The sequence below is a fragment of the Sphaeramia orbicularis genome, unplaced genomic scaffold (genome assembly GCF_902148855.1).
Source record: "Sphaeramia orbicularis unplaced genomic scaffold, fSphaOr1.1, whole genome shotgun sequence".
Taxonomy (NCBI): domain Eukaryota; kingdom Metazoa; phylum Chordata; class Actinopteri; order Kurtiformes; family Apogonidae; genus Sphaeramia; species Sphaeramia orbicularis.
The window spans coordinates 435,507-448,296 of NW_021941470.1; the positions used below are offsets into that span (position 1 = coordinate 435,507).

General features: G+C 42.9%; 1 protein-coding gene across 1 annotated transcript in view; it reads left to right on the forward strand.

The window, feature by feature from the left end:
- The window catches only part of stil (STIL centriolar assembly protein), a 34,430-nt gene extending 31,671 nt beyond the window's left edge, over window positions 1-2,759 (forward strand). The window contains exon 17 of the mRNA XM_030129577.1: window positions 1,840-2,759. Coding sequence (XP_029985437.1) covers window positions 1,840-2,386 — 547 coding nt within the window. The 3' untranslated portion in view covers window positions 2,387-2,759. The remainder of the gene's footprint in view (window positions 1-1,839) is intronic.
- The last annotated feature ends 10,031 nt before the right edge of the window (window positions 2,760-12,790 follow it).

The window sequence follows — 12,790 nt, forward strand, 5'->3', positions numbered from 1 at the left end:
TGATGATGAACTGATGACAGACTGATGACGGACTGATGACAGACTGATGACAGACTAATGACGGAGTGATGACGAACTGATGATGAACTGATGACAGACTGATGATGAACTGATGACAGACTAATGACGGAGTGATGACGAACTGAGGATGAACTGATGACAGACTAATGACGGAGTGATGACGAACTGATGATGAACTGATGACAAACTGATGACAGACTAATGACGGAGTGATGACGAACTGATGATGAACTGATGACAGACTGATGATGAACTGATGACAGACTAATGACGAACTGATGACGGACTGATGACGAACTGATGACAGACTGATGAAGAACTGATGAACTGATGACAGACTGATGAAGAACTGATGATGAACTGATGACAGACTGATGACGAACTGATGACAGACTAATGACGAACTGATGATGAACTGATGACTGACTGATGACGGACTAATGACGGACTGATGACGAACTGATGACAGACTAATGACGGAGTGATGACGAACTGAGGATGAACTGATGACAGACTAGTAGCGGACTGATGGTGAACTGATGACAGACTGATGACGAACTGATGACAGACTGATGACGAACTGATGACAGACTAATGACGAACTGATGATGAACTGATGACAGACTAATGACAGACTGATGATGAACTGATGACGGACTGATGATGAACTGATGACTGACTGATGACGAACTGATGACAGACTAATGACAGACTGATGATGAACTGATGACGGACTGATGGTGAACTGATGACAGACTAATGACGGAGTGATGACGAACTGATGATGAACTGATGACAGACTAATGACGGAGTGATGACGAACTGATGACAGACTAATGACGAACTGATGACGAACTGATGACGGACTGATGACGGACTGATGACGAACTGATGATGAACTGATGACAGACTGATGACGAACTGATGACAGACTAATGACGGACTAATGACGGACTGATGATGAACTGATGACAGACTGATGACGAACTGATGACAGACTAATGACAAACTGATGATGAACTGATGACGGACTGATGATGAACTGATGACTGACTGATGACGGACTAATGACGGACTGATGACAGACTAATGACGAACTGATGACGGACTGATGAAGAACTGATGATGAACTGATGACAGACTAATGACGGACTAATGACGGACTGATGACGAACTGATGATGAACTGATGACAGACTGATGACAGACTGATGACGAACTGATGATGAACTGATGACAGACTAATGACGGACTAATGACGGACTGATGACGGACTGATGACGAACTGATGACAGACTGATGACAGACTGATGACAGACTAATGACGAACTGATGATGAACTGATGACGGACTGATGATGAACTGATGACTGACTGATGACGAACTGATGACAGACTAATGACGGACTAATGACGGACTGATGACGGACTGATGACGAACTGATGACAGACTGATGACAGACTGATGACGAACTGATGACAGACTGATGACAGACTAATGACGAACTGATGATGAACTGATGACAGACTAATAGCGGACTGATGATGAACTGATGACAGACTAATAGCGGACTGATGGTGAACTGATGACGGACTGATGACGGGCTGACAGTGACCATAGTGACCATGGTAACCATAGTAACCACAGTCACCACAGTAACCGTAGTAACCACTGGTGGTCCCTCAGTGCTGGTGATCCTTTGTTTCTGTTCAGATTCTATCAGGAGCTGTGTGTTCTAACGTCTGTTGTGGGCGTGTCCTCTCTCTCTCTCTCTCTCTCTCTCTCTCTCTCTCTCTCTCTCTCTCGTGTTGTCGTTCAGTACTCTGGCGTCCATCGACCCGGGGGCGGTGGCGGCTCTGTCCAGACTGAGCGTGTGCGAGCCGGGGGTCAGTGCCCTGTTCCCCAGCGGCAGCGTGGACCTGAGCCTAGAGGCCAACGCCATCGCCCTGCGCTACCTGAGCGACGCCCACCTCAGCAGGCTGTCACTAGGAGGCCACGTCCCAAAACTGGGCCCCGCCTCCTCGTCCTCCGCAGGTTCCCTCCTGTCGCCTAGCAACATGTCTGTGGCCACCAGGAAGTACATGAGGAGGTACGGACTGATCGAGGACCCAGAGCGGGAGGAGCTTCAGGAGGGGGAGGAGCCTCAGGGGGCAGCAGTTCGGCAGCCGCTGACTGAAACTCAGAACACCAAGCTCCTCCCACAGAGTCAGCTGATTCGAGACCTGCGGCCGAAGATGCAGCTTTTATCCAGAGCCTCCGAACGGAACGGCAGCGAGGACAAAGAGAACCGACGACGGAGGACGGACGGGTCTGTGGGAAACATCCTGGACCTGAGCCGACTGAGACGGCTGCCCAAACTTTTCTGAAACATCCTGGACCTGAGCCGACTGAGACGGCTGCCCAAACTGTTCTGAAACATCCTGGACCTGAGCCGACTGAGACGGCTGCCCAAACTGTTCTGAAACATCCTGGACCTGAGCCGACTGAGACGGCTGCCCAAACTGTTCTGAAACATCCTGGACCTGAGCCGACTGAGACGGCTGCCCAAACTGTTCTGAAACATCCTGGACCTGAGCCGACTGAGACGGCTGCCCAAACTGTTCTGAAACATCCTGGACCTGAGCCGACTGAGACGGCTGCCCAAACTGTTCTGAAGACTGGACCCGGATCAGCTGACCGTCCTGTTTCAGCTGTAAATCTGCTTTATTTTGACTGTTTGACTGGTTTCAGCAGACAACGCTGTGGTAATGAAATGTTTTTGGTGTTTTACAAAGATGTTTTATATTTTTGATTTTACAAATAAAATCTATGAAACTCAGTTTGTGTACACGTGTATGAAAACTACCCACGTATGAAAACTACCCACACATTTAAGAAAACTACCCACATGTAGATGAAAACTACCCACACATTTAAGAAAACTATCCACACATTTATGAAAACTACCCCCACATTTATGAAAACTACCCACACATATATGAAAACTACCCACACACGAAAACTACCCACACATATATGAAAACTACCCACACACATGAAAACTACCCCCACATTTATGAAAACTACCCACACACATGAAAACTACCCCCACATTTATTAAAACTACCCACACACATGAAAACTACCCCCACATTTATTAAAACTACCCACACATTTATTAAAACTATCCACACACATGAAAACTACCCCCACATTTATGAAAACTACCCACACATTTATTAAAACTATCCACACATATATGAAAACTAACCACACATAGGTATTAAAAAATATGACCAGATTTTCATTTTTTCGAGCACATACTATAGTATGATGTCCAAAAATGGACATTTTAGATGTCATACTATAGCCTTACTAAAACATGATTTTTTCATCATGTTCAAAAAACACCTTAAATGTTTTAAATCCACCTGAAACACACCAGAGAATGTTTATTATGTCATTTAGAACATCCTAAATTACATTTTAGACATTTGTGGAGTCATGTACCAAATGTCCATTTTTGGACATCATACTATGGCCTTACTAAAAATGATTTTTGGAGCATAATCAAAAAACACCTTAAAATGTTTTAAATTAAACTGAAATACACCAGAGAGTGTTTATTATGTCATTTAGAACATCCTAAATCACATTTTAGACATTTTTGGAATCATGTCCAAACACTCTGGTGTATTTCAGGCTGATTTAAAACATTTTAAGGTGTTGTTTTTTCTAACACGCACCAAAAATCATTTTTTAGTAAGGCTATAGTATAACGTCCAAAAATGGAAGTTCTGTCAGTTTTGGTTTGTTTTAGTAAAATTATAACTTGTATTTGTCGTGTGTAATGGAAATATTACTTATATCCATATATATTCATATATTTCATATATCATATAGGCTTCTAACTCTATTTCAGATATACTCATGTCACTGTGTATTCTAGAGCAGTTTGGACCTCTGTGTGTTGTGTCCACAGTAGAAGGCCAAACCAACATTTCTCACAGGGGTCTGATCTCTCAGTTCCTGACACTAACCAAAACACTTTGCACACATCATCATTTTCTCATGGCAGACAGAAGACTACAGGGTGATTTGTATTTTTGGGGGCAGACTGTCTCAGTCTTTGTCTGAGGGGGATCTGTTTCTATGGAGCTCCAAATAAAGGGATTTCTTTGACACTGAACGTTTGAACTTATCCTTCTTTATTATAGACGAATTAGTAGAGTAATATTTTTTCCATAACAATTGGTGTCAGAAGTGGGATAGCTGAAGATCCGCCATGTGACACTGGAAGGCGTCGGACAGGTTAGCCACCAAGAATCCACCATCTAGGGGTTCTCCTCTACCTCACTGAAAATCTTCAGAGACCAGAGGGTCTGACACCTGGAGTCAAACTGGTCCACTTCACGTCTGTTCAACGAACTCAATACTCTACTTCCTCGTCTGAAGGGTGAGATATATTTTGAAGCATTTGCTTATTAATCAAATTGGGGAAAGAAAAAGAAAAAAAAAATAAAAATAAAAATAAAACAAAAATAAATTTAAAAAAAAAAGAAAAAATTTAATTAAATTAAATGTCATGTCTGTCTACTGGGGCTGACTGTCATTAGGGGCCTGTAGTAAAGAAGTCTGGTATTACAGTCAGACTTAACGTGGTTAGGTCCACGGGTTTTTAATCCACTTGTACCTGAGAAACTAAGTGTGATAGGCACAGGGACGCCTGTGTTCAATATGGTTAAATCAGGAGACGTGGCAGTGCGGCGTCACGGCGTTTCATGGTTAGGCTGATTTAATGGATAAAAGGGTAAAGCGTTTGGAACGCAGTCAACCGGTTGACATAACAACTAACACTTTTAACCTATTTAGCAATTGAGCACTCACTAGGGCCTAGGTGGGAGGTTAACTGGTTACTTGTTCGGTGTCCTTTGTTTTGTGCCCAACCACGCGGCCGTGCCGGATAGCATCCGTGGGATCTTCCTACGGAGGGTCACCTGGATTAGTCAAACCAACCAAACCAGGATTTGGCTCTGGGCAATAAGCAAAGCAAAGGCGTACAGGTTCTGACAGGGCCTTTAGTGGAGGACATGAGGAAAATATGGTTCTGAAAGAGTTCAGTGTCTGACGGTCTGGACAGGCCCAATTGGCTTTCTGAAGGGGGTTCTGTGAGTCACAATCAGCTGAAACAATTGGACCAGAAACAAAAAAAGAGCTGGATTTTCTACTTGTTTTTTCAAATTTTCTTACTTATTATTCTATGGTTGATAATTTTGTGGGGGTAAAGCTCATGACATTGTGAATCTTGTTGTCGGTCAAAGTCGATGCTGACTGAGTAATTTCTTTATTGTAGGGAATTAATTATTTTGTTGTAGTTACGTAGCGACGTAATGTAAGTTGGGGATGCCCAACGCCTGGTAAAGCACCGGATTTGACAATTTCATCATTTTAAAGTTTTTGCGGCCCAGATCGTCGTGTCTGGAAGATTAATGTTCCAATGGGGACATGAATAAGTAGTTTAAGAAATTCGTGTTTTTGTGTTATTGTTAGATGGGAAATGCAAATTTTAAGTCCTGCCACCGGATTGTGACGGGCCAAGATTCAAATGCATGAGTAAAACTAAATATGGACAAGATGTTTTCAAATGGGTCTGTGAATGGGCTGAACATGATGGCTTTCCTTCTGAAGGTACCTTGTCTTTACAAAATGTCAGAATGTCAGAAAATAAACTAAAACTAAATTTGACAACTTTACCTAACACAGACACAGACTGTTCTTTGTCACACACAGGAAACTGCATCTAGTGCGTCAACTTTTGCTCCACCCCCGTTCTCCTCCTCCTTTCTCCACTCCTCTCTATACCCCAACCTCACATCTCTGAAGTTCCTCCCAGAAGATGACCACACCTGCCTGCGTCGACCACAGCCAATGGCACACCCACAGACCACCGGCAGCAGGAAGCCATTGTCCGTCCCCCTGAGCATGCAGCTCTCCTCCCCCTCCCCCTGTTCATCAACCTCAACAGCGTCATGCCACAGCAACTGTCAACATCAGCAACAAACTCAGGTCCAAATGAAAAAGCAGCTGGGGTGAGACTGTGACTGGTTCTAATCTGAGACAGACTGTTTGATCTGAATCCACCAGACTGTGAATATGAAGACACCAGCGCTGGCTCAGGTCTGATGGTGGAAGTCTGTGGTGCAGATGGTCCAGTTTTGGTTCATCGTCCATGGTCACCAAAAACATCAAGGCAAAGATGGCCGAGGCCAAGATGAGGAGATGTGGACGAGACAGATACAACAGACAACAGCGTTTGGACACCGGCAGCAACGACCTGGAGGATACAGGCAACAAGGGTTCCAAAGCAACTAAGAGGATACAGGCAACAAGGGTTCCAAAGCAACTAAGAGGATACAGGCAACAAGGGTTCCAAAGCAACTAAGAGGATACAGGCAATAAGGGTTCCAAATCAACTAAGAGGATACAGGCAACAAGGGTTCCAAAGCAACTAAGAGGATACAGGCAACAAGGGTTCCAAAGCAACTAGGCTGTGAGACACCTACACCTGCACCTCTCTCCCCCTCTCTCTCTCCTCTCCTCCCCCTCCCCTGCAGCAGAAGTCATACACATGCTCACTAACCCACATTCTGCGTCTGCACATCAGCTGTCTATACTGACGTCACACACCTACGCCACGCACACACACTCACATGTTTTAAACAGTTGTCAATGATATCTTTAGGGGTTTTTTTTTGGTAAACAACTTCTTGGTAGATTTAGAAACTACAAGTTTAGTTATATTGGGAAAAGCGGATTTTACTTTGACGAACATTATCTGACAAACCCATCCTTTCTACAGTAGCCAGTGGTGAACCAGTCCAAATGTATTTCACCAAAACAATGTTGTGCTCGCTGTTAGACTTTTTTTTTTTTTTTACATAATGATTTTTTATTTTCAACGGCATGCCACCCTTAATAATAAAAAAAAAAAAAAAAAAAAAAAAAAAAAAGAAAAATCTCCTGGCCAGAGATCTTATGGTTCCATTGCACCTCTCATGTTTCAACAACAGTTCAACCACCCTCAGTTCACCCACTGTTCACAGAATCCACTCCTCACATGTGTGTTGTTCGTCCTCGTTCACAGAGTTAATAGGACTTAGGTCCCACAGCGTCCCAAGCCTTTTGGATCACTGACTGGTAGCCCTCACCATCAGTTTCTATTTTTCCTTTATATTTCTGCCAGGAAAAAAAAACACAACAAAAAAAAAACAAAACAGGTTTCATTCAATATGGTGCACATTAATAGATCCATGCCATCCTTGGTGGTCATTCTGCATACAACTGCATCAAGTACATAGGTACCATGTATGTCTGATTAAAAATTAATAGTTGCCCTCCAAACCCCATTGCCCCTAAAATCTGATTATCCCCTAAAATGTTTTATCTTCTCAGACAGGAAACCATGGATGGTATTAAACTGTATGTTCACTCATTTTTCCTAGGAGGGAAATTAGAGACAGTGGTCCCCTTGAGTGAAAACTGTTGCTTTTTCAGAGCTCTGTTGTGTTGTCATGTCTGTGATATGTGTTTATACATGTTTGTGTTGTATGTTTGTGGCTTTAGTGTTCTTGTTGTGTGTGTATGGTACCGGTACAAATGTTTGTGTGGGTTTTGGTGCTGGCTCAGACTTGAGGTGATATTCAGAGTGTCCAGATTAATGCTTATGGTTTTGATTTCACTATGGAAATAGTGTTTTAAGTGTACTTTATATCTGATAGAGCACCTCTATACTAAAAGATACAGTATAGAAAAGCATGTGAATCTGAATTTTGTTGTGACAGTGTAAAGATGCCGATGGGCCTAATTGTTTATAGGAGTGTATTTTCTTCATATTTTTTTTACTTAACATTTGTGTTTTCTGACTGTGACACCTGCTTACATGTGACTAATGGTGTTTTGGGTATAACGCTACAATGACATGATGAACTTCCTCTACAGATCCTGTGTCTTTCAGAAGAGGCCAAGGCCGCGAAGGACGCCTCTCACTCCTCCTCTCTCTTCCTCTCACTCCTCCTCTCTCTTCCTCTCTCTCCTCCTCTCTCTTCCTCTCTCCTCCTCTCTCTCCTCCTCTCTCTTCCTCTCACTCCTCCTCTCTCTTCCTCTCTCTCCTCCTCTCTCTCCTCCTCTCTCTTCCTCTCTCCTCCTCTCTCTCCTCCTCTCTCTTCCTCTCACTCCTCCTCTCTCTTCCTCTCTCTCCTCCTCTCTCTTCCTCTCACTCCTCCTCTCTCCTCCTCTCTCTTCCTCTCTCTCCTCCTCTCTCTTCCTCTCTCCTCCTCTCCATTCCTCTCACTCCTCCTCTCTCTTCCTCTCACTCCTCCTCTCTTCCTCTCACTCCTCCTGTCTCTCCCTCTCACTCCTCCTCTCTTCCTCTCACTCCTCCTCTCTCTTCCTCTCTCTCTTCCTCTCTCTCCTCCTCTCTCTTCCTCTCTCCTCCTCTCCATTCCTCTCACTCCTCCTCTCTCTTCCTCTCACTCCTCCTCTCTCTTCCTCTCACTCCTCCTGTCTCTCCCTCTCACTCCTCCTCTCTTCCTCTCACTCCTCCTCTCTCTTCCTCTCACTCCTCCTCTCTCTCCTCCTCTCTCTTCCTCTCACTCCTCCTCTCTCTTCCTCTCTCTCCTCCTCTCCCTTCCTCTCTCCTCCTCTCTCTTCCTCTCACTCCTCCTCTCTCTTCCTCTCACTCCTCCTCTCTCTTCCTCTCTCTCCTCCTCTCCATTCCTCTCTCTTCCTCTCTCTCTTCCTCTCACTCCTCCTCTCCATTCCTCTCTCTTCCTCTCCCTTCCTCTCACTCCTCCTCTCTCTTCCTCTCACTCATCTCTCTTCCTCTCACTCCTCCTCTCTCCTCCTCTCACTCCTCCTCTCTCCTCCTCTCTCCTCCTCTCTCTCCTCCTCTCTCTTCCTCTCACTCCTCCTCTCCCTTCTTCTCAGTCTCCCTCTCATACACACTCCACTCACACACTGCTCACAGCTCCTCCTCTCTTAACTCTCTCTCGTTTCTCCACATGTTCTTTTTCCTCCTAACAGCTCAGCCTGAACAGCTGTTGGTGACATTGACCCTTGGGTGTGTCCCAGTGTCAAAGTGGGGACCTAAAGCACTAAACCCACACTGGTGCTCTGTTGGGTCTGTGCATGTGAACCTGTGACAGACAGTCTCAGCCCCTTTCACATTCTGTTTGACTCATCTCCTCATGTGAGATTCTGCTCTGAATCTCCAAACCCTTTCCTGCTTCTCATTTGGAACATGATCTGCTCTCTTGTTGTGCTGCTTTCTCTCCCATCCTCAAACACATTTGTCTACAGGTAGCTGTGGACCTGTCCATTCCAGCCTCAGGTCCACTTCACAGCCTTCAACCAGTTGACTTCATGCTGGTCACAGACTTCAGAAGGCCCAACCAGCCACCAGGGTTCACCTCAGTCACTGCAAAAAGCTCATCTGTGCATCAGCCGCCTAAAAGGTGCATGACCCACGTCAACACCCAACCAGGTAGACCAGGACCAGAAGTGGAGGACATCAGTGGTAGAACCAAAACCACCAATGAACAGATGGGGAATTCAAACGCTCTGTTCCACCTCTGAAGCTGATGACATTCCTATGTGGGAGCGACCCCCTGAACCAGATCAAGAACGTAAACTCGTCCTCTCACTTTCTGCTTTCACACATACAGCTAAAACAACCCTGAGTGCAAGCCCAGCGCTGCTCATGGGTCACATGGTTCACATCACACAACCACTGCACAGCACATGTTTTAGGCCTGTGTTCATGAACTCTGACAGACAGTTCACTGACATCACTCCTTCTACGTCCTCACCTGAAGAAAGGGCCTGGACTCAGCTGATGGTCATCACACACCAAACAACCATCTCAAGCAGCGTCCCTGACTGTACTCATCATTTTCTTGTCTCTCCTTGTTGTTGTTGTAAAAGTTATCCTTGTATTCTGTCAGGTTCAACCTAAATATTAAGTGTTAATTATGATGTAGACCTAGACCACGGCCCCGTTCAGGGGGCCTGGATTCAGTGACCTCAGAGCATCCTGTGGTGCCTTGTTCTCCTGTCCATTTTCAGAGTCCTTCCATCTTTCTTGTGCCCTTACTCCTCCTTCTGAAAATGCCACTACAGTAGTGAAGACAACACATAGGAAGCCACAGTCAGAGAACTGGGTCAATCTTCCTCAACACAGGTCATCTGTCACTAACTCCTGTTGGAAAAAGGCTTTCCTCTACTAAAGTTCACCTTCTCACATTTATTTAACAAAATACAAAAAACAGAGAATAAAATACATATGAACTTAAGTACACAGTCTCCCCCCTTTTCCACAAACACAGCCAGAAAAACTGTGAGCTCCTCTGGGCTCTAATGTCACAGACCCCCCAGGCTCGTAGCACCCCCCAGCTCACCTGAGCATCTTAAAGCTACAAGGTCTTATGTTTATCCTTAGCAACTTGTCTATACATTGACATGAAGTAACTAAAATGTCATGAGTATGCAAATTATAAAGCGGATATTATATTACAATCACTTAACACCTTTTTAAATGCAGTTCAATTATGAACTTTCTAATCACTAATTAATAACAGAACTGAACTGAAAAATGAAAATGTGTGAAAATCTTTATATTACAACACTGTAATTCTTAAACCTTTGCTCTGAACACACCATAAGATCTAAGAAGGAAATAAAAAACAAAGGTATTACTTTAACATTCTATCCCTTTGAGACTTCAAATATTCCAATAACATTTGATCTGAAGTCTGAAAATGAGTTAACTTTACTATTCAAATAAAGTTATGAAATGAGCCTTTTTAACCGTTTTGAACAGTGACAATCTCCAGTACAGTGCTAGAATATGAGGCCTACAACAGAACTCCCACAAAAATGTGCAAATTGTTCATAAACTACAGGTTTGAAAGTTTACGCTGACATTCAAATTTATTGCAGCTATTGCAAAAGAAATCTTACAGCTTTTGACAATGTTGCTAACCTTCACATACAGGCCTACTTAAGACAAAGGTCTAGTTGAGCTCACTGATTACAGTAATTTGGTTTCCAACTCGGTTCAAAACACAAGAGATTAGTTTAAGATGAGGCTATGTTTCTTCGTCCAGAAGTAACCAGTATAAACGTCTTTTTACTTCCTATCGCCTTCAAAATGAAAGCGTCTTTTAACATAAAAGCGCCCATTTTTATAATTTTACCTAATGAGACAAAGTCCAAACAAACTGAACACACATTATATTTCAGATCCTTTCTGGTGAACCTCACCGACTCCAAACTCATGTTGCACTTCGGTCCCGTTGGAGATTTAGTTTACCTTTAGGTCCCTTTTCCTGTCCATATGTACGATGACCTTTGTCAAATTGGGCACCCAACAGAAACACAGAAAGTGCACAGACATGTTTGCAGATACTGTCTATTTCAGATATTCCTTGAACAATTTTTTTTTTTCCAGATGATGAGCCTGTTTATCTTGGTACTTGGTAAACCTGTTAACGTATAAATATGAACATCTCTCTGTTTTCTATACATTTGCTTGATGATTACTTCAGAGTCTGTCCTCTGGGAAAACAAAGCATTCCTCTGTGATGGTTTAGGAAATCTCTACTTAAACCTTGACGGGGGTGTAGGGATGGATGTGTGTGATTGGTCTTTTTGTTACGGTTTATTCTTAGTGATCAATGAATGATCAAGAGGGGGGAGTATGTAATGGAAATATTACTTATATCCATATATATTCATATATATTTCATATATCATATAGGCTTCTAACTCTATTTCAGATATACTCATGTCACTGTGTATTCTAGAGCAGTTTGGACCTCTTCTGTGTTGTGTCCACAGTAGAAGGCCAAACCAACATTTCTCACAGGGGTCTGATCTCTCAGTTCCTGACACTAACCAAAACACTTTGCACACATCATCATTTTCTCATGGCAGACAGAAGTCTACAGGGTGATTTGTATTTTTGGGGGCAGACCGTCTCAGTCTTTGTCTGAGGGGGATCTGTTTCTATGGAGCTCCAAATAAAGGGATTTCTTTGACACTGAACGTTTGAACTTATCCTTCTTTATTATAGACGAATTAGTAGAGTAATATTTTTTCCATAACACCTTTTTTTTTTTTTTGTTTCTTTTCTTTCTTTTTTCCCTTGTTTTTTTTGGGGTTTTTTTTCTCTAGGTCCAGGTCAAGGTTCTAATAGTTTTGGATTTTTCCCTCTAATTTAGTTTCAATTAGTTTGGACTTTTTTTCCTAATTCAGTTAGTTTTAATTAATTTTTAGGGCAGGTTTGATAGTTTTTATTAGTTTCCGTTATTTTCTTTTTTTTTTTTTTTCCTGTTTTCCTTCTTTTTTGAATATATGATTCACCGCTGCCTTAAAATCTAGAACCACTAGTTGGATGAAACCAGAACCTCCCTCATATAACACATGGATTCAAAAAGTTTGGGATATTTTGCAGATGGAGCAGATCACATACCTGCTCAGGCTTCAGAAAAAACATATTTACTAAAAGATGGGAACCTATGTTACCTTTGCTGCTGCAATAATATTTATTGGTGATACAAAACTCCATGTTGTTTATCTAGGTGTTGTCATTCTGCCTCTGACAAAGATTTATATTTACAGCTTTTTTTTTTCTGGAAGTGAACATTGTCTGTTTGCTATAATTGTTAGTTTTCTTTAATTTTCATCCTGTGTTGCTTGTGGAGGTTTGTGAGAATACAATTACAGCTGTGTAG